The sequence below is a fragment of the Herpailurus yagouaroundi genome, unplaced genomic scaffold, assembly GCF_014898765.1.
Source record: "Herpailurus yagouaroundi ecotype Mexico unplaced genomic scaffold, PumYag 197, whole genome shotgun sequence".
Classification (NCBI taxonomy): Eukaryota; Metazoa; Chordata; class Mammalia; order Carnivora; family Felidae; genus Herpailurus; species Herpailurus yagouaroundi.
The window spans coordinates 28,214,435-28,238,073 of NW_024412428.1; the positions used below are offsets into that span (position 1 = coordinate 28,214,435).

Consider the following 23,639-nt stretch of genomic DNA (forward strand, 5'->3'; position numbering starts at 1 on the left):
GCTCAGGTCATGATCTCACTGCTTGTGGGTTCAAGCCCCGTGTCAGGCTCTGTGCTGACAGCTCAAAGCCTGGAGCCTGCTTCAGATTCTGTCTCCCTTTCTCTCTTCCCCTCCCCACCCATACACTCTCTCTCTTTCAAAACTAAATAAACATGAAAAAACAAGGAATACAAGTGAAGAGCATACTTTAGGATGAATAGGGTAGGGAAACGTGTTCAGACATGTAGTTTCAGGCATGTTGAATGGAGGTCAATGGGATATCTAAAGGGTCACATTTGGGCAATTGAGAATTCGAGTCTAGAGCTCAGGACCAGATACTGAGACATGGGAGCCATTAACAGATAGATGGTAGCTGAAAGATGGGGGTGGGTAGGCTTACCCAGTGAAAGGGTGTGGAACAGGAAAAGAAGAGGGAGTAATGAATATTTTTTGTGGACTTGTGGAAAATATGAGAAACCTCTTGGTTATTTTTTATAATCATATATACATTTTGGATATGTCATATATGTCAAATATGCATTTCAGATGAATTTTTTGTGATTATTTTGGATGTTCTTCATCCCTGTGTATTTTTGCTCCTAAATAGGATTCCTTTCCTATGATGTCAGTCAAACATGCAATCCAGTGGCTTTATCCATACACTATCTTACTAGGACATGAAGGGAAAATGGCTGTGGAAGGTGTTTTAAAAGTAAGTATCTGCTTCACTTTTCTTTCTTTTTCCATTTCTCTTCTTGTCCCTTCTCTTCCCTTCTTCCATTTCTCTCTTCCTCCTCTTTCCTTCTTTTTCTCTTTCTGTCTTTCCCATGCCTTCCCTTACTTTTCCTTCCCTTTTTCTTCTAGTCCTGGAGCCACTGGCATGCCAGTGACAGGGAAGCAAGTACAGAGGTGGCTGCTGTGGTTGGGAGACTGGTTGTATTGAACAAATGAGTAAATCAATTTAGGAAATGAGTGAATAAATTGAGGATTATAAGAGCTATGTTTCTTACCATTGGGAAAGGAATTTATAAGCATAGAAAGGGAGAAGAAAAGAAAGACCCCTGAGGTGTTAGATTAGAATTGGAGGAATCAGTATGAACTCATGTGTTTTTTTTTAATATTTTAATATATATAAGCAGAGTAATAGATATAGATACTGTGTATGTATGAGTATACAGACACATATTTTCTAGCTCTGTCCCCTTAAGAGGGCCTGAAAACTATGACATTCCAGTGGCAATGATCATACCAAGTGCCAAGACATTGGTTTCTAAATACCACACTTCCTAAAAGGAATCAGGATTCCTAGAAAGTAGTGCTGGTTCAAGGCTCAGCACAGGGAAAGTTCATGATGAACCTGGATCATCTTATTGTGCCCAAAAGTAAGGAAATGTTTAACAAATGATGTTAACATACCAAAGTGACAGAGGAGCCAGTTTGAGGTGGCCCCCATTGGCCAAAATGTGGGACAATTTTAGCATGAAAATAAACAAAGATAGCAATTGATTATAAACCATTGAACAAAATGGGAATCCCTGAGTTCATGTTGATACAAATGAGTAAATAAAGGGGGAGTAGAAAAATCTCTTCTTAATATAGAACACCTATGAATAAATGCAGAAAAGTCACCATTTGGCAGCCACCAGTGTGGAAGTTGATTTAGGTAGGAGTCATCAAAGGTTTTAAAACTGGTGGGTGGAGGGTCTATGAAGAATAGAACATTGATGTAATCTAAGAATATCTCCTACCAAAATACTCACTTGACTACAAAACAAAAAAATGGCATTTTTATAGTAAATACCAACTTGACCAGGTAGGACAAATCGACATTATGTGTCTCTTGACTGTTGAGCTGAGAAGGGCTCAGCCTCATTTCAGGATATTCTGGATAAGAATTCATTGCATGAATTTGGCCATGAGAAAGTATTGTATAGACCTAGGTTGAGGGCCCTCTTACATAATGAGAGGCCTGTATTCTTTAGAATTGTCCCGTTCATAAAAGAAAAAGAAAAACTGAAAGACTGCTTTAGATTGAAAGAGACTAAAGAGATATGACATGTGATCCTGTGTTGGATCCTGGACCAGATAGGAAAACATGACATTGTTAGCACGTTTGGTTAAAGTTGATATGGTCTGTGGATTGAATGACAGTGTTCTATTAAAATGATTTCCTGATTCGGAAGCTTATGTGGTGAATATGTTGGCCACAATTCTTGTTTTAGCAGATATGAACTAGAATATTCAGGGATGATGGAGCATCATATCTGTGGCTTGCCCTTAAATGGTTCAGAAAAAGACCAATTATAATGGGTGTGTTAGGGATGCTGGCGGCAAGAGGGAGGTAATAAATATGCTAAAATGGTAATCTTTGAAAAATCTGAGTGAAGGCAAAATAGAAGCTCTTTCTACAACTGTCCTGTAACTTTCCTGTAAGTTTGAAATTATTTCAAGATAAAAAATTTTACAAAGTGAATATCCATTATAACTCATTTCAAAATAAAAAAAAATTAAACAAATATAACACTTAAAATTTATCTGCCTGTAACTTAAATTATTAACTTGAAAAGTAAGGACTTTATATAAAACTATGGAAATTGCTTGTAGACCTGTCATTTAAATTAATGAAGTTCTTATTTTTGTCAGAGTGGTTCATAATATATGGAGTTGATTTTCTTTCAAAATACAGATGCCATAATTTCCTCATTGTATAGTTAATGGTAGTGTTTTCTAAAGGGCCAATCACAATATATATCTTATGACTATATATTTAAATGGGTTTAACTCCTGGCAGGAATTTATTGACTTACCCAAATTCCTTTTTACAACAGTTTTTGTTTTTCTTTTGCAGTTTGGCTCAAAGAGCAGATTTCTAAGGAGTAGGTAGAATGTGAACACTAAGCTGTTGGCTCTGTGTATAGGCCCTTCATTTCCTGGAGGCCAGGAGTTTAAAACCTTACGCAAATGGAGTGGTATTTGTTTCTCCCTTATTCCAATATCTACAAGGGGAGTACAGAAAGAGGTATTCTTTATGCAGCTACTAATAGTGAGAAGAACTTGGAAGTAGATGCTAGGTACTTCAGCAGGTGTTTCCCACATACCAGCTAGCCAAAGAAACATTATTTTCATTTATTGGTGATGTCAATAATGATAACAATAATAGTAACAATAAAAAAATAAAACTAATGAAAAGTTCTTCCCCATAGATCCTGAGAAGTATCATTGGGGATAGAATCTAAATGAAAAGCATAAAGAAGCAAGGAGAAAATATAACCATATAGTTCACTTTAAGTTTATTCTAGACGTTGACAAAAAGAACTAGAATTCATCTTTGATTTAATCAACATCTGAACTAAGTTGGTATTGGTCATTGAATAGAGCACCTAGTGTTGATGAAAAAGGCTGTGATTCCAGATGTGCTCCCTCATTGCCCCTCAGCACAATGCCCAATGCCTGGAGAACAATGGTAGGTAGATAGGGATGAAGAAGATGTCATGGGAATGTCTGATAAAATGAAGCAAAGTAAACTTTTTCATGACAGAGCTGAGAGAAGATATTCAGTGCCTAGAAAAGTCAGTTATGAACCAAGGCCTTTATTTTTATAAAGAAGCCACTTTGATGTGTTTCTGAGCTCTTATTTAAAAAACTAGTCACACAAATTAGACTTCCAGTGATGATAGTGGAGTAGGAAGATCCTAAGCCCACTTTGTCCCACAGATACAACTAGATAACACCCACATTCGTGTAAGTAACCCAGAAAACAACCCAAAGACTGGGAGAACACACTATCCACAGTTAAATGAAGAGAAAAGAGCACATTGAAGTGAATAGGAAGGGTGAAGATGTGGTCGGGAGCTAAATGGCGGGACTGTTTGTGGAGCAGAGGGATGTCTTGGGCACAAAAGAGGGGAAAAGAGCAGACCCTCACACCAGGCATCCCAGGCATGGGAGACCAGCAAAGGGAAGATGAATCTCCATAACATTTTGAATTTTGCAAGTTCTTATAATTAGCAGGGCTTACCACGTGGAACTTTGAAAATCTGTGGGCTCAGCTCTGGGAGGGTGATAGGAATCTAAGTCCCCACCATTGTAGAAACAGCATGACAAATAGCCCCACAGAGATACAGCATAGAAACAGCAGTTTGGAAAATGCTGGGGTATATGGGAGGATTTGTTTGCCAATTTCAGAGCACATGTTGGAGGGGTAGGGATCTTTGGGAGACTTCCTCAAGAACAAAAGAGCTGGCAAATACCATTTTCTTCCCCCACCCTCCCAGCCTAGATACATGGCCATCTTTAAGAACCAGCACAGCACCAACATGCCCTGCCTAACTTGCTAAGAGTGCACCCAGGTCCTGCATTCTGTGGACACAACCCCTGCAGTGCATCCTTGGCCAGAGCACACCCAAAGTGGTGCCACAGGATGGCAGTGTGCAAGCAGTCCCAACTGTGAGCACCACTCCAAAGTGACTCTTGCCCCAGAGAGAGGAGAAGATAATCACACACACTAGTCCAACTGCAGTCCCAGTCATGGTCTGGAGGCAGACATCTGGTTGATTGCGGACTCTGCCCACCGACAAAAGCTTCTCAAGGGACAACACAGGGAAAGCACTCTGCAGTTTGGTGCCACTGCGTCTCTGGCAAATCCCTGGTCTGACTCAAATCAAGGCCAAGGCAGCCTCAGGCTGGCTCACTAACAACACAGGGATCCAACCCTGCCCACGAGGCAAAAAGACACATTGCAAATGACTGGATTGAAGGCAAAAGTGGCTCAGCCAAAACAGTAGGGTGCACACAACACACATAGGAGACACCTGAAGTGCCAGGTCTTGGTAAATAGGGACATTGCACTGCAGAGCACTATAGATCTTCTTCATAAGGCCACTACTTTCAAGAGTAGGAGATGTAGCTGAGTTTCCTGACACATGAAAACAGACACAAAGAGTTAGACAAAATGAGTAGACAGAGGAATATGTCCCAAATGAACAAACAGGACAAAATCACAACAAGAAAGGTAAATAAAATGAAAATAAGTAATATGCCTGATAGAGAATTTAAAGTAATGTTCATAAAGATGGTCACTGGACTTGAGAAAAGAGTGGACGACATCAGTGAGACCCTTACCAAAGAGATAGAAAACAAACAAACAAAAAACAATCAGATGAAGAACTCAATAACTGAAATTTAAAATACAGTAGGTAGAATAAATAGTAGATTAGAGAAGAAGAATGATCAGTGACCTGAAGGACAGAGTACTGGAAGACAATAACACTGAACAGGAGAAAGAGGAAAGCATAATAGAAATGAAAATAGACTTAGGGAAATCAGCAACACCATCAAACGTAATAACATTTGCAACATAAAGAAAAAAAGAAAGAAAAAGAAAGAAAGAAAGAAACAAACAAAGAAAGAGAAAGAAAGAAAGAAAGAAAGAAAGAAAGAAAGAAAGAAAGAAAAAAGGAAGAAAGGGAAGAAAAGAAAGAAAGAAAGAAAAGAAAAGAAAAGAAAAATGAAAGAAAGGATGAAAGAAGAAAGAAGGAAAGAAAGCAAAGGGTCAAAATTTATTTGAAGAAATAATAGCTGAAAACTTCTTGAATCTGTGGAAGGAAATAGAAATTCAGATCCAGGAAGCACAGAGAGCCCCCAATAATACATTAAAAAAAATTATTCACTACGATCAAGTGGGATTTATCCCTGTGATGCAAGATGGTTCAATATTTACAAATCAGTCAACATGATACCTCACATCAACAAGAGAAAGGATAAAAAACATATGATCATTTCAATAGATACAGGAAAAGCATTTGACAAAGTGCAACTTCCATTCATGAGAAAAACCCTCAACAAAATAGGCTTAGAGGGAACGTACCTGAACGTATTAAAGGCCATATCTGAAAAACCCACAGCTAACAATCATATTAAGTGGTGAAAAACTGAGAGCTTTTCTTCTAAGATCAGGAATACGACAACGATGTCCACTCTTGCCACTTTTATTCAACATAGTACTGGAAGTCCTAACCACAGCAATCAGACAAGAATCGGTAAGGAAGAAGTAAGACTTTCACTATTTGCAAATGACATATAAAGAACACCCTAACGACCCCACCAAAAAACTACTAGAACTAATAAATGAATATTCAGTAAACTCACAGGATACAAAATCAATATACAGAAATCCTTTGCATGTCTTTAAGACTTAAGAGCAGAAATAGAAATTAAGAAAACAATCCCATTTATAATTGCACCCCAAATCATAAAATACCTAGGAATAAACTTAAGGAGGCAAAAGACCTGTACTCTGAAAACTATAAAACATTGATGAAAGAAATTGAAGATGACACAAACAAATGGAAAACATTCCATGTTCATGGATTAGGAGACCAAATATTGTTGAAATGTTCATACTACTCAAGCAATCTATAGATTTAATACAATTTCTATCAAAATATAAACAGTATTTTTCACAGAACTAGAACAAACAATCCTAAAATTTGTATGGAACCACAAATAGCCAAAGCAATCTTGAAAAAAAACAAAACTGGGATCACAATCCCAGATTTCAAGATATACTACAAGGCCATAGTAATCAAAACAGTATGCTACTGGCACAGAAATAAACACATAGATCAATAGAATAAAATAGCCCAGAAATAAACCCACATATATATATGATCAACTCATATTTGACAAAGGAGGCAAGAATATGCAATGGGGAAAAGACCGTCTCTTCAACAAATGGTGTTGGGAAAACTGGACAGCTTGTACATGCAAAAGTATGAAACTGGATCACTTTCTTATGTCATATACCAAAATAAACTCAGAGTAGATTAAGGACCTAAATGTGAGATCTGAACCATAAAAATCTTAGAGATCATAGGCAGTAATTTCTCTGACATCAGCCATAACAACATTTTTCTGATATATCTCCTGAGGCAAGGGAAACAAAAGCAAAAATAAACTATTGGGAACACATCAAAATAAAAAGTTTCTGCACAGCAAAGGAAATAATCAAGAAGAAAACTAAAAGACAAGTTACTTAATGGTAGAAGATATTTACAAAATGCATGTTCAATAAAGAGTATCCAAGATATATAAAGAACTTACACAACTCAAAACCAAAAACACGAATAATGAATTAAAAAATGAGCAGAAGACATGAATAGGTATTTCTGCAAAGAAGACATACACACATGGTCAACGGAAGTATGAAAAGAAATGCAGCATCATTCATCATCAGAGAGATGCAAATCAAAACCACAATGAGATATCACCTCAGACCTATGAACATGGCTAAAATCAAATACAAGAAACAACAAGTGTTAGTGAGGATGTAGAGAAAAAGGAACACTTGTGCAGTGTTGGTGGGAATGCAAACTGGTGTAGTTATATATACACAATGGAATATTATTCAGCCATAAATAAGAATGAAATCTTGCCATTTGCAGCAACGTGGATGAAGTTAGGGAGTGTAATGCTAAGGGAAATAGGTCAGAGAAAGACATATACCATATGATTTCACTCATATGTGGAATTTAAGAAACAAAACAAATGAACAAAGGAAAAATAAAGACTAACCAAAAAACATACTCTTAACTATATGGCACAAACTGATGATTACCAGAGGGAGATGGGTGAAATAGGTGAAGGGGATTAAGGGCACACTGAATAATGTGTAGAATTGTTGAATCATTGTATTGTACACCTGAAACTAATATAACATTGTATGTTAACTGTACTGGAATTAAAAAAACAAAACAAAACAACTACTACAAATGAGTTAAAGTTATAGAATACCTTTAAGGAATTGAGTTTTTTAAAGAAAGTAGCTAGTATTGCAGTGTTTTGTTTGGCCTTTATTTCGCCCTTTATGATACAGGGGAACATAGAAAAATGATTGAAGGACTGTATTACAGACAGGAAATAATTTAAATTTCAGAGTCTAAAAAATTGAAAAGGGAATGGTATTACTTAGATAAGATTAGAAAAAGTGGTTATCTTTTCTTATCGTAAGTGTGTGAAGAGCTAGTTAAGGAATAGTTAACTTCTTTGTCTAACTCCTCAGTAGATAAATAAGGGTGGGTGGGGACCTTAAATTCATTCATCTGAACTTAAAGAAAAACTTTCTTTTTGTAAGATCATTGTGATATATACAACCAGATTAGAGTGTTAAATTGTTCTCTTTAAAAATGGTGACAGTCTAGTGATTGGTATAATTTTTTTGTAATCTGTTCTAGGACAGTCCATGTGGTTCATTTGTTATTCTAAGTGTCTCTATTTTCTCAAGCTAATGTTCACAGATGGACAAAATTTTATATATCCTCAAATGATTTTGAATTAAGAGAGGTGAAATTGAAGGCAATATTGTTGAATTGGAAAAAATATTGAATGAGGGAATAGCAATATCTATTGTAATTGCAAACCAGGAAGATACGTATATATGTATAATAACTTTTCCTTGAGAAATAATCAACATCTCAGGTCCCTGGGTGGCTCAGTGAGTTAAGCATCTGACTCTTGATTTCGGCTCAGGTCATGATCTCACTGTTTGTGAGTTTGAGTCTCGCCTCAAGCTCTGCACTGGCAGCGCGGACCCTACTTGGTATTCTTTCTCTCTTTCCTTCTCTCTCTCTCTGCCCCTCCTGTGCTCCTGTACTTTCTCTCTCTCCCTCTCTCTCTTCTCTCCCAAATACATAAGTAAACATAAACAAAAGTTTTTAATTAAAAGTAATAACTTCTGACCTACATTGTCATAGAAATTCATAGATATTTGTGTATGAATTAGATACCCGTTTGGATTTTAGTGTAATCCCTTAATTAGACTATTTTAAGGAAAAGTTATTACTCACTGAAAAATGCAGTAAGCTAAAATTCAGAACACCTTTGTTTCCCAAAACAAGCAATAAAAACGGTTAAAATGTCTTTCATTCCTAAGATGGTACTTGTCGTATGATGTTGATACTCTAAAAACATGTTTCTGTAGTCATAAATCACTTCTAGCTTTTAGTTAAGGATGTCTTAAAGAAAATACTCTCACTCTGAATCTGCTATACTTTGAGAATAGTACGCTTTTGTTACAGGATAGTAGCAAGTACATTTGGTCTCCTAGTAGCATGTCTTGGCTGTCTGTTCTTAGGTAGGACCAATTGGGTCTGTCTAGTACACTTGAAAACATGGATGTGGATCTGGAGCTATTTTGATATTAGAGATAAATACTTGGGAGCTAGTAATAAATATATGGGTGTTAGTTGATCACGTAAATGAAAGAACTGAAGAGGAGTGTATATGGTGAGAAGTATTGTCTGAAGACTAAACCCTGCAAGAACCAACATTTAAGGATTGGACAGCACACAGAGAACCTTCAAATTAGAGAAAGAGTAGTCAGAGCATGCAAATGGTTCGTAGTCTGAAACTGGATGAGATTACTAAAAAAGTGAACACCAAGCAAACATATAAAAGATCCACTCCTGAAGTACCCTGATGTGCACTGGTCAGGTAATTGAAGAAGAACCTGCAGAAAAGACTGAGAAGAAGGGAACAGTAAAATAGGAGGAAAACAAATTTATTTATTTAGTTAATTTAGTGAGTAGGGTATTATTGGTGAACTTAACGGGAACAAAATGTTAGTGGAGTGGGGGGAATGTAAGCCAAAAATCAGTCAGCTGACTGGTAAATCAGAGATGAGAAAGCAGAAACAGTGATTATATACTACTTGTAAAATAAGTGTGATGGTGAGAAGTGAAAAGATAGTGTTCACTCAAGGATTATGTAGAATCAAGAAATGACTTTATTTGTTTCTTGAAATGGGAAGACAAACATCTTCATAGGAAGAGGGGATGAAATCTGTGGAATACATGGAGAATATTTATGGATACGGACTGGATATGGAAAGGACATTTCCAGAGTGCCATTCTGCCTTGGTTTGGAATGATGGAAGACCATATTTTTCCACTCTGCAGCTGAGGTGATGGAATTATCATTAACCGAGATGGAGAAAGCAGACTTCCAGTGGCTTTCCACTCACTCATAATTAAAGCAGAAGTCCTTTCTACTGAGACACTGGGAAAAGAAGTGAGGATTGATGAAAATATAGAGGATTTTGAGGACTAGGGGGAAAGAATTTTGTGTATTCATTTAACAAACCTCTGTTGACCGCCGACTGTGCCCCATGTATGATTCTAGATTCTGGGGATTTGGAGTGAGCCAAATAGATACATTATGATATTATCCTAATGGGGTTTATTTTCAAGCAAATGGAGGAGTACGTGCATGAAGGCTCTGTTGTGGGTGGAGGAGGCAGCTGGATGACCAGCTGAGATAGGAATGCATTGGTTCAGAGGACCCCTAAGGAGAGTGATGTTGATTGGCATTGGTTGCTGATTGGCACTGGAAAGAGAGCCCAGCAGAGACTGGGGCTGCCTACTTTTTTGGTAGTCAGGAAGTATGGTACGGAGACTTTCTTTCTTAGTTCTTCAGAGCCTAGAAAAAGGTATGAGGAAAATGAATAGCTTAGAGGGACAGGATTGAGAATAGTGAGGGTGAATATGGAGGCCTTGCAGGCCAACACGTAATTAACATTTTCTTTTATTACATTTTATTTCACAGTTCAAATAATGCAATCCCAAGGAAAGTATATTAAAAAAAAATTAGTATTGTTTGTTTAATTGACATTCAAGAATCAACAGGAACTACTCATTAATGTAAAATGGTGAGGCAAATAAACTTTGATTTTCTACTTCTTGCTAACATATGGTCTATGAGAATTATATATGTATTTTGTTTCTCATTTACGTTTTTGGTTAACAGTTCTTTAAACTTCCCATGCCAGCAGATGGTAATTCATCTTGCAACTTGAGTTCTTTTACTTAGGGTATTCATAGGGTCTTCTAGCCTACTAGGTTGATTCTATTGATATATTTTAGATTGAATTATTTAAAATGACATAACCAGTTATAGCAAGAGGTTTGAGGCATTAGTGTTCATTTCTGGAATACAATTGCTCTGCAGTCAATCCTATATCAGGTTAGACTGACGTTATTATAGCTGGGGTTAAAAGCATACCTTTAAGCTAATACATTTGTTTTCTTAGAATTTAACGACTCTAGATTCTAAATTCTAAAGAATTTAATTCTAAGGCCTTACTCCTTTCCTGTTGAACTTCCCTTAAAATACAGTGTAGCATTTTTTTTTGCATGAAATTAAAGTGTCAATAATTGTTATTTGTCTACAACATAGAAGCAGCTCCTACCAAATTATGTAATACTATGGGACTTTGCATGTATAAAATGCATAAAACATAAAACATATTTTTTTTTAATTTATATATGAAATTTATTGTCAAATTGGTTTCCATACAACACCCAGTGCTCATCCCAAAAGGTGCCCTCCTCAATACCCATCACCCACCCTCTCCTCCCTCCCACCCCCCATCAACCCTCAGTTTGCTCTCAGTTCTCAACAGTCTCTTATGCTTTGGCTCTCTCCCACTCTAACCTCTTTTTTTTTTTTTTTTTTCCTTCCCCTCCCCCATGGGTTCCTGTTAAGTTTCTCAGGATCCATATAAGAGTGAAACCATATGGTATCTGTCTTTCTCTGTATGGCTTATTTCACTTAGCATCACACTCTCCAGTTCCATCCACGTTGCTACAAAAGGCCATATTTCATTTTTTCTCATTGCCACGTAGTATTCCATAGTGTATATAAACCACAATTTCTTTATCCATTCATCAGTTGATGGACATTTAGGCTCTTTCCATAATTTGGCTATTGTTGAGAGTGCTGCTATGAACATTGGGGTACAAGTGCCCCTATGCATCAGTACTCCTGTGTCCCTTGGATAAATTCCTAGCAGTGCTATTGCTGGGTCATAGGATAGGTCTATTTTTAATTTTCTGAGGAACCTCCACACTGCTTTCCAGAGCGGCTGCACCAATTTGCATTCCCACCAACAGTGCAAGAGGGTTCCCATTTCTCCACATCCTCTCCAGCATCTATAGTCTCCTGATTTGTTCATTTTGGCCACTCTGACTGGCGTGAGGTGATATCTGAGTGTGGTTTTGATTTGTATTTCCCTGATAAGGAGCGACGCTGAACATCTTTTCATGTGCCTGTTGGCCATCCGGATGTCTTCTTTAGAGAAGTGTCTATTCATGTTTTCTGCCCATTTCTTCACTGGGTTATTTGCTTTTCGGGTGTGGAGTTTGGTGAGCTCTTTATAGATTTTGGATACTAGCCCTTTGTCCGATATGTCATTTGCAAATATCTTTTCCCATTCCATTGGTTGCCTTTTAGTTTTGTTGGTTGTTTCCTTTGCTTTGCAGAAGCTTTTTATCTTCATAAGGTCCCAGTAATTCACTTTTGCTTTTAATTCCCTTGCCTTTGGGGATGTGTCGAGTAAGAGATTGCTACGGCTGAGGTCAGAGAGGTCTTTTCCTGCTTTCTCCTCTAGGGTTTTGATGGTTTCCTGTCTCACATTCAGGTCCTTTATCCATTTTGAGTTTATTTTTGTGAATGGTGTGAGAAAGTGGTCTCGTTTCATTCTTCTGCATGTTGCTAGCCAGTTCTCCCAGCACCATTTGTTAAAGAGACTGTCTTTTTTCAATTGGATGTTCTTTCCTGCTTTGTCAAAGATGAGTTGGCCATACGTTTGTGGGTCTAGTTCTGGGGTTTCTATTCTATTCCATTGGTCTATGTGTCTGTTTTTGTGCCATAAAACATATTTTTAAATGATAGCACAAAGAGACAGTTTTTCTTAGGTTTGAGGAATGGAGTAAGTGAGTGTCTTAAGTACTTAGGACACCAAAAAGACTTGAATTGGGTTCCTATGCTTAGAACATTGAGGTTGAAAATGATTTTCTTCCCCCAAATCTATTTTCTGGAGTTGTGGCATTCTGTTGAATAAGCAGCAATCTGCCCTTGCATTGAGGTTCAACTCTTTCACAATAGTGATAATGTTCTAAAACTGTGGTAGGATTTTGAGGGGTTAGTTTCTGCCTGTTTATACTGAAAATGAATTAAGCTTTTCATATTGAACATATTGAACATGCTGCAGAGGATTTAATTTTCTATTAGTATTCTCATTTTCCATTTACTTGTTGTGTTCTTTGTGTGCATTTTTATATAACCAGCTGGTATGAGGTGTGTAAACAAGTGTTAGAACATTGATAATTGTTCTCTATGGAGAAAGAATCAATGGTCTTAGTCTTTATACTCAGTTTGACAAGTACTGAGAACCTACACCATAGAAGGCACTGTGCCAGAGACTGTGGAAATATCTGTGATTGTTGTCATGTATTGTAATCAGTTAGGCTAATCACACAAGCCAACAGCAGAATGGTGTCCAGGAAGTTTGGTTTCATGAGTTTCAGGCAACATCAACATCAGTTGATTTAAGAAATCAACCAAAATAAGTCTTATTTAACTTTAACATGCTGTCGAGAGTCTCAACATCCTTTCCTGGAAACTGGAACTTTTGATCAGCAAGAAATGGAGGCTGTGAACTTCTAGCAGTTCAGGAATTAAGTGACTTCATTACTTGTCATTGAGTAAATCTTAGGAGCGATTTGCATATCACCTTTAGTAATTGGCTTAAGTAGAATGACTTTTGTAAAAATAGGAAAAATTCTCATTAATTTTTTACCTCTACTTTTATAATATAGAGTTTCAGTTCTAATTAAGATGAATCTTCCAGATATCCAACATTAATACTAAAATAAAAAGTAAAGGGGCGCCTGGGTGGCTCAGTCGGTTGAGCGTCCAACTTAGGGCTCAGGTCATGATCTCATGCTCGTGGGTTCACGCCCTGCGTTGGGCTCTGTGCTGACAGCTAAGGGCCTGGAACCTGCTTCGGATTCTGTCTCTCTCTCTCTCTCTCTCTCTCTCCCCCCCTCCTCTGTTCGTGCTCTGTCTCTCTCTGTCTCAAAAATAAATAAACATTAAAAAAAATTAATACTAAAATGAAAAGTAAGTTACATGACTTTCTTGTAATTTTGCAGCGCTTTGAACTCCAAGATTCAGGAAGCTCTGTGCTTCCTAAAGAGGTTGTGAGAGTGGAGAGGCTGACTGAAAGCCATTCCCCCCAAGCTTCTGTGACTGTCCGGATTGCAGAAAAAGAAGTGACCATTCAGGTAATGGATAAAGTTTATACTTTCTGAGATGTGCTAAGTTCTGCCCATTTATGATCCCCTTTTAAATCTTCTTTGGCTCTCTAGTGTCACATCTGTATATCTGTATCTGTATTTATCCATGTATCCACAGTCATGTATGTTTGTAAACTGGAAAAGTTCAGGAGAAACATAAGCGTAGTTTCTCATAAAAAACTAAAGTTGATCTCTGGGAAAATCAAATGAAGTACCGAATATTTTGGATTCTGAGTCCTTGATAAGAAATAGTGTTTTCAAACATATTTTAGCGGCTGTGGAACACATAGGACAAAGTCCTATGTCCAGTATGACATAGGACTTTTCCAGTAGCTCAGGAGTGGAAAGGTGATAGGACACTTCAGGACACTTCAGACATGTCCAAAGGCATGAAATGGGAGCAAGCTTTCATTGTTTGCTTCTTTTTGGTGATGGCTTTCTGACTTCATTGCCTCCAGTCCCTCCGGTCAGCCTTCTATGTTACCACCACGATGATCTTTCTTAAATGCAAATCTAATCTTGTCACTTCCAAACTTATAATTCTGTAGGGTTCCTGTTATGATGGGCCCCAAGTCCTCTGCAGAACATGGAAATCTCCTAGTGGAGTCCCCAGGAGACAAATGAGGAGGAGATAGAAAATAAAAGAAGCAGGTGTGAAGGATGAGAGGGGAGATTTTAAGACCAGATACTTCCGAGTTGTAAACTAAGAGTGGAAAAGGATTTGTGGACATGGATTTTAGAAATCAGGACATCATTGGTGACTTTGGAGAGTCCCAGTAGACTGACTTGAAATTCTGTACTTAGCACTGGAATTTGGACAAAAAACTTCATTCTCAAGTAGTGACATTGTTATTATAAGTTATAAATAATCCCCAAATGACATGATTATTATGAAAATGTCTGACAGCACAGGGCTTTAATTTTAGAGGGATGATTGATTTGGAGGGTTGATGATAATGATAATCAGATCTGTGAATAAGAAAATAGTTGCTGCTCTATTGAAATATCAAAAACAGTACAGAATTGAATTGAGCAAGGGATTATTAGGGGCTTCTAAATGGCAGTTATGTTCTTTCATTTACTAATGTTTTGAGAAACACATATGCATATTATATTTACTTCTCTTTAATTATAGGTGCCAGCTGGGACCAGGCCAATAAGTCAACCTTGTGCATCAGAGCATTTTGTACAGACTTTAAGCCATAAACAACTACTGGCTGAGATGATGCAGTCACACATGGTTAAGGACATATGTTTAATTGGAGGAAAAGTAAGAATAGCAGCAGTCTCACTGCGGATTTCTGTTTCCCAACTTTTGGTTGTTTTGACTTCTCCCTTGAATGATTGTGTTTCCATTTGTAGGGTTGTGGAAAAACGGTCATTGCTAAGAACTTTGCAGATAACTTAGGATACAACATAGAACCCATCATGCTCTATCAGGTATGATGTTCATTGTACTTGTATAGTACTTGGACTATAAACATATATATTTAGACCATCAGTAGAAGTTATGGATATTCTTCCTTGAGTTATGTATGACCTGTTAATTTTGGTCTACATAAATAACTGAAATAAAAATCAAATTGGAGTACAATTGTAATTACTTGCAACTTTTGAAAGTGCATTTTAGAGTGTTGAATGTGCACACCATATCAGCACCTGTGTCTGTTTTTCAAGAGAGATTCAATTTACCTGCATGTGCGCACATACACAGACTGCATTTAGTAGTAATTTGGAAATTGAAATAAAATGGGTTTTAGCAGCAATGGGAGATAATTAGGTATTCACTGAATAGAGTATTTTCTTATTGTGGAAAAATACACACAACATGAAATTTGCCATTTTAACTGTTTCTAAGTGTACAACTCACTGGCTTTAAGTATATTCACAATGTTGTGTAGCCATCACTACTATCTATTTCCAGAACTTTTTTGTTTCCTTCCTGCATCTCTTGTTCACTTTGACCCATTTTGTCCATTGCCCTCCCTCCTCCCCTCTGGCAACCACCAGTTTGCTCTCTGTATTTATAGGTCTGTCTTGGCTTTTTTTTGTTTTGTTTTTTTAGATTCCACATATAAATGAGTTCATATGGTATTTGTCTTTCTTTGTCTGACTTATTTTTAGAACATTTTGTATTCCAGATAGAAACTCTATATTCATTAAATGATAACTTCCCATCCCCCACCCCAGACTCTGGTAACCTCTATGGTACTTTCTGTCCCTATGAATTTGCCTATTCTAGGTACATCATTTAAGTAGAACCAAGCACTTTTTTGTCATTTTGTCTCTATTTTACCTGGCATGATGTTTTCAAGGTTCATTCATGTTATAGCATATATCAGAATTTCATTTCTTTTTATGGCTCAATAATATTCTGTTGTATGGATATACTAGCTTTTGTTTTTCTATCCAAATATTGGTGAACACACGGTTGTTTCTACCTTTTGATTTTTGTGAATAATGTGACTATAAACATTGGTATATAAGTATCTGTTTGAGTCCCTACTTTCAACTCTTATTATATATATACCTAGATGTTAACGTGATGTTACTGAACCATATTGTATTTCTATGTTTAACTTTTTGAGGAGCTGCTATACTGCTTTCTGTAGCAGTGACACCAATTTACATTCCCACCAGCAGTGTGTGAAGTCGTAACTCATTGTAGTTTTGATCTGCATTTCCCTAATGACTAATGAAATTGAGCATCTTCTCATGTACTTATTGACCATTTGTATGTCTTATTTGGAGAAAAGCCTATTCAAGTTCCTTGCTTGTGTTTCAATTTGGGTTGTCTTTTTGTTGTTGAGTTGTAGGAGTTCTTCATATATTCTGGATACTAACCCATTTTCTGTTATGATTTACACATGTTTTTTTCCTCATTCTGTACGTTGTCTTTTCACTCTCTTTATACTATCTGTTGATGCACAAAAATTTTAAATTTTGACGAAGTCTAATTTATCTTTTTGTTATTGTTGCCTATGCTTTTGGTGTTATATACAGTAAATCATTGCTACGTCCAATATCATGAACTTTCTCTGTTTTATTCTAAGAGTGTTAATAGTTTTAGATCTCACATTTAGGTCTTTGATCTGTTTTGAATTAATCTTTGTATACAGTGAAAAAGTAAGGGTCCAACTTCAAATCATTTACATGTGGATATCCAGTTTTCCCAGCACCATTTGTTGAAAAGACAGTCTTTTCCTCATAGGATGGTCTTAGCATCCTTGTCAAAAACCAATTCACTATATATGTGAGGGTTTATTCTGAGCTCTCTCTTCTATTTCATTGCTCTGTCTGTCCTTATGTCATTCTCACAGTGTTTGGATTTCTATAGCTTTATAGTAAGTTTTGAAATAAGGAAGTGTGAGACCTCCAACTTTGTTTTCTTTTCCAGGGTTGTTTTGGATATTCAGCATTCCTTGGGTTTCTATATGAATCTTAGGATAGGTTTTTCTATTTATGAAAAAAGAATGCTATTGAGATTTTTATAGGAATTTCACAGAATATATAGATCACTTTGGGTAATATTGTCATCTTAATATTTAAGTCTTTCAATCTGTGAACATGAATGTCTTCTCATATATTTGTCTTCAATAATTTCTTTCAGCAATAATTTCTTTTGTAGTTTTCAGTGTACAAGTCTTTTATCTTCTTGGTTAAATTTATTCCTAAGTATTTTTGAATAGATTGTTTTTGTGAATGTCCATGTTGCATATGGTATGATTAAAAATCAAACTTACAGCTGGTGTTTTTACACAGTAAATTTTTCTCTCGTGTATTTGTTTGTATTGATCACTCCTAAGACATTTTCATACTGCGTAATTTATCGATTCTATATGTTAGTCTTTGATTATAGTATCTTTTCACTTACGGGAGAGTTTCCATTTTTATTTTTGAACAGTTTGGGGAGTGGATGTGATATTATTTACTTACATTTTAGATTGTAGTTTGCCTTTTTAGTTTATTTTTTAGTTAACTTTGTTATTATTACTGACACTAAATATACTTATGTTAAAATGTTTTTATTTTTGAAAAATGATGTTTAAACTAGTTACTTATTATGACTTTGGATTATAGAAAATGTTAACAGCTCATACTTTAAATGATTCTGTTGAGAAGATTCCTTTCAATGCTGCTTTAAGGTACTTTGTGTCTATTGGTTGAATTGGCCAGAGTTTACATAAAATCTGTGACGAAGCATATGATTTCTGAAATCACTAAGAAAAATTCAGGTGAAGAGATTAAACTAGTAGTGATATCCTTGGTCTTTAGATATACACATGTAGGGAAAAGAATGAATTTCTACACTCTATAGAAGGTGGCAAGTCTTGGAACTCACTGAAAGTATATTTTGAAATGAGTTTTTATGATTTGATTCTAGGTCTACTGGCTTTTTAAAGACAATTAAGGAAATTGAGAGAGAGTATATCTTAAACTTAATTTATGGCAGACGCCATGAAGAACACCCTCCCCTTTTATGAATAACTCCTCTTGGTGTCTTTGTCAGAGATCAGAAGGCAGATGGTTAACTCAGTATGCTACTTCATCTGTCTATATCCTTTTGTTAGCTGGCTAGAAGTGATCTGAGGATGATATTTTATCATCTCACCAACCTGTTAATTATCAACTTTTTAATTTCCAATGAAAATACTTTTCTACCAAGTAATTGGGAGGGGGGGGAAACACCCAAATCATCGATATATTTGTAAAATAAGTTAAATTGTACTATAAATATCTTATTTTCCATTTATAGATTGAGGATAAATACAAGCACAATGTATTTCCCAAGTGCCACTACTTCGAATCATATGGAGAAGAACTTTTGAGGACAATATTTCTTTTCTTTGTGACTCTAACTTAATTTGTTAATAGTATTATTTCTAGAATTATACACATGATTATTTTCTTCATGTTAAAATAAAAACACTCATTGTAATGAAAGCTGGAAATAATTTATGCCTCATCAATTTTTCCACACAATACGGCTTCAGGTTTTTGTAGTCACTTTATGGTGATTTGGTAGTGGTAAATCATCCTAAAATTATATGTTTGAGCTGTGTGAAAATTATGGTCACCTCATTCTGCCCTTCATTAAAAGAAGAACCAAACAAGAGAGTATGTATGTATCCATCATCAGATCTCAGCTCCACTGGAAAAGTACCCAAAGTATCCTGCCATTGAGAATGTTACCTGTACATTTGAAAGCATTAGTTTAAGAGGCTGAGAACAGACTTCTTATATATTATTGGAGAATGACAGCAAATTAACAAAAATACTATTTTAATGTGGTTTTTTTACTCTGTTGTTAAGTTTGTTGGTTTATGGATAAACAAAGGTAGGAAGATGCTACCATTGAGGATTGGGAAAACTGGCACAGAGATAAGCAAATAAACCACATATTCTAAAACTCCTTTTCCAATTTTGCTTTTCTGCTCATTAGTCTTTATAGGAATATCTAGACGAAAAGTGATTTCTGAAAGCATAGACTTCAGAAAGGGATGTAGGTGAGTTTGTTTCTGTCTGTCTCCATGCACTGGATCAAAGAATCAATAGGTACTGTATTGACATTTGCAGATTTTTTAAACTGTTAATCAGTTGGTTTTCATGATAGAAACCAAGCTCCTGAGATCAAATATTAAGACTCTTTGTTCGTACTTTCATATTTATTAGTAGAGCTCATTGAGCTCTCTGGGACAGAGGAACTAATTTAATAGAATTCAAGACAGGTATGGGTTTTATAATAATACAGTCCATATTAATGAAAAATATGGAAAAAATTCTGGAAGTTTGACCCAACATAGAGAATTTAGTGGGAATAAGTAACCCAACATCTGTTTTCCTAGAAGATGTGGAGATTTCCCTGTTATTTGTACATGTATAAAGCTACACTTAATCTGTGGGTTTTGCTTTATTTTTAGACTTGACTATTTTTAGAACTGGATTTCATATGAGGAAAAAGAAAAACAGAGCCTTAACACAGATTTGTGGCAGTACATAAAGTAAGTTTTATAATAGGTTATAAAAATCTTAAATCACTTGGCTCAAGTGTTAGGTCAGATTCTTTTAAATGGTTATTCTTTTTTTAGTGTTGAAGCCAGTGATTTCGTAGTGTCAAAGAAATCCAAGTTATTATTCTTTTCCTTCACAACCAGATAAGGGCATGTTTCCAGATTTCTTTCCACATCATCATAAACAGCATCAGATCTGAGATATCTTTCTTTTGTTAAAGTACTATTTGTATAAAAGCCAAGTCAGCTCCAATAAGAAATTTAAGCACAAATAAGTTCATGGGACCTGTAATGAAAATAATCACTATCTAAAACAGATTGAGGTCTTAGAATCATTTTGATTTTTCAGTTAAGTTTTTCTTCCTAGAGCTAAACTCAAACCAAATTCTCTTCTCTATCTTTAATCTACAATTTCTACTTCTTCCTGTTCATCCAGATACAGTAGAAGTATCTTTATTTCTTTCATTCTCTCTCCTTTGTTTTCATTGCTGTGTGTCTTGGATTTATTTGCTTGCTTCTTGTCTTTGCCTTGACTTTGTACTTTTCTCTCATCAAGATTGTAAGATAGCTGTATTTATTTAAATGGTTAATGTTCAACCTTGGAGGCTGCCTTTCTGCATGATTCTGTGTAACTCATCTTGTTTTCTTGATTTCTTATTTTGCTACAATCTGTGATCCTTCCTGTCTTCTTTATATTTTTTTCTTTCTCCACATAGACTGACCTTCATAAAGCTAAGAATTTAAGTAGTTTGCTACACTCTAAGAATTTACTTACCTCGGCTCCTTTAAATTTCTTACATTATAAAAGTTATTTTCAAAGAACAATGTATGTCATCATCATCAAAATTGTTGACTTGAGCAATCCTTTTCAAGTCCCAGGCTCACCAAGGCTCCTGTCTCATGTGTTCTTCAGTTTCTCCTTGATAATGAGGTTGTCTTGTCTCCTACCTCCTTGGTGTAGAATGTGCTTTAAAATTTATTGTAGTTCATCAAAGTTTAAAATTTAGTGCAATTATAAAATTTTAATTTTTTTAAATGTTTTATTTATTTTTGAGACAGAGAGAGACAGAGGATGAGCAGGGGAGGGGCAGAGAGACAGCAAGACACAGTATCCGAAGCAGGCTCCAGGATCCGAGCTGTCAGCACAGAGCCCAACACCAGGCCTGAACCCACAAACCTTAAGATCATGACCTGAGCCGAAGTCTGACGCTTAACCGACTGAGCGACCCAGGCGCCCCAATGCAATTATAAAATTTTAAAAGTTAGCAGAATAAAACGTCCCTTCTAATTTGAAGGGACATTTTTATTAAATATGATTTCATATTTCTTGCCTATAATCTCAGAGTCTTGCTAGGAGGACCAATAACCATAATGTTCTTTGTTGTAATTTCATAGATAAGTTATAGTGCATAATGTTATTCATAATTATAAGATTATAGGGGCGCCTGGGTGGCGCAGTCGGTTAAGCGTCCGACTTCAGCCAGGTCACGATCTCGCGGTCCGTGAGCTCGAGCCCCGCGTCGGGCTCTGGGCTGATGGCTCAGAGCCTGGAGCCTGTTTCCGATTTTGTGTCTCCCTCTCTCTCTGCCCCTCCCCCGTTCATGCTCTGTCTCTCTCTGTCCCAAAAATAAATAAACGTTGAAAAAAAAAATTAAAAAAAAAAAGATTATAAATATTATACATTGTATAATTGTATGGAATAGTTACCTCAGTAAATTTCATCAGGGTGCTACTAAGCATGTGACAATTGCACACATAGGGAATTTTGCAAATTAAATTGTAAAGCCACAAACTACAACCTTATTCCAAGTTGCTTCACAAATATACTTTATTAGAACCAAGAGAGTATAGATAACTCTCTGTAATGTATCACCATTATTGGAAAAGGTTATTCAAGTTTATACTCAACTAATTTTAAAATCATCATTGTGATTATTGCCTATGCATACTAACACTATTACATTTCTTCATTTTAAATATTAATAATGAAATGAGTGCAACTCATATATATCAAAATCATTTGTAGGCATCTGGCATAATTTTTTTCCTTACCACATTTTTAAATTTTTCACATAGTGCCTGTGCTTGATTTTTATGTAAAAATGCCACAAGCTTTGTTATCCGTATTTTGCAGCTTAAAATGAGAAGTGATATCATCTCTGATTATTTGGATGCACGCTTCACACTTCAAATACATGGGAAAGCTAGTTGTTTCATGTAGAAGTTATATAAAGAAGCAGTTTTATAGAGTGTAGCTAGTTACTTAAATAAAAGCCAGTGTCATGTCACTTCAACAAGAAAAAATGTTGGGGCTCCTGGGTGGCTCAGTCAGTTAAGTGTCCAACTCTTGACTTCAGCTCAGATCATGATCTCACAGTTTATGAAATCGAGCCCTGCATCGGGCTGTGTCCTGACAGGGCAGCTTCTGTCCTGGGATTCTGTCTCCCTCTCTCTCTGCCCCTCCCCTACTCACTCTCGTTGTCTCGCTCTCAAAAATAAATAAACTTAAAAAGAAAAAAATAGGAAAAAATATCCAACAAATATATAATTTAAACAATAGGTTGAATTGGAAGATGCGGGGATTATAACATGAGGATTTTGTGAACATTTATAAAAAGAAATCTGTGGCTATTATTTAGAACTGAATATATACTCTTTCCTTTTGGGAGATTTAATTCAGGATCTATTTAGAAAACAACTCATTTCTTGGGCGCCTGGGCGGCTCAGTTGGTTAAGCGTCCAACTTGGGCTCAGGTCGTAATCTCACGGTTCATGCGTTCGAGCCCCGCATCTGAGCTGTCAGCACAGAGCCTGGAGCCTGCTTTGGATTCTGTGTCTCCTTCTCTCTCTCTGCCCCTCCCCTGCTCATGCTCATGCTCTGTCTCAAAAATGAATAAACTTAAAAATAAATAAATTTAAAAAAAAAGAAAGAAAACAACTAATTTCTTTCCTCCAGTTAGTTTGAATAGAGTATTGATGCACATTCTGTTATTGTCTTCCTTTTCCTTTTATGGACAATTAAGTTTTGTTTTGTTTTGTTTTGAATGAGAACCATAGAAATGGCTGACAATACTCTATAACAGGGTTGATAAACTTTTTTTAAAAGGCTGGATCATAAATATTTTGGTCTTTGTGGACCATGTGGACCTTGTTGAAACAATATGATTCTACTATTGTAGTGGAATAGCAGACGTTAGCAATATGTGAATGAATGAGTGTGGCTGTGATCCACCTTATCACATTTTTTTGTGTTTATTTATCTATTTTGAGAGAGAGAGAGAGAGAGAGCGCTTGCACAAATGTGTGCAAGCTGGGGAGGGACAGAGAGAGAAGGAGAAAGAGAATCCCAAGCAGGCCCTTAACATCAGTGAGCCCAATGTGGAGCTCAATCCCATGAACCCTGAGATCATGAGCTGAGCCTAAATCAGGAGTCTGACACTCAACCAACTGAGCCACCCAGGTGCCTGTTTTTTCTTTCTTTCTTTCTTTCTTTCTTTCTTTCTTTCTTTCTTTCTTT

General features: G+C 36.2%; 1 protein-coding gene across 2 annotated transcripts in view; it reads left to right on the forward strand.

The window, feature by feature from the left end:
- The window catches only part of VWA8 (von Willebrand factor A domain containing 8), a 369,166-nt gene that overhangs the window by 77,213 nt on the left and 268,314 nt on the right, over positions 1-23,639 (forward strand). For both annotated transcript variants that reach the window (XM_040448547.1, XM_040448546.1), the window contains exons 9-12: positions 587-691; positions 13,968-14,099; positions 15,247-15,381; positions 15,474-15,551. In XM_040448547.1, the coding sequence (XP_040304481.1) occupies positions 587-691; positions 13,968-14,099; positions 15,247-15,381; positions 15,474-15,551 (450 nt within the window). The remainder of the gene's footprint in view (positions 1-586; positions 692-13,967; positions 14,100-15,246; positions 15,382-15,473; positions 15,552-23,639) is intronic.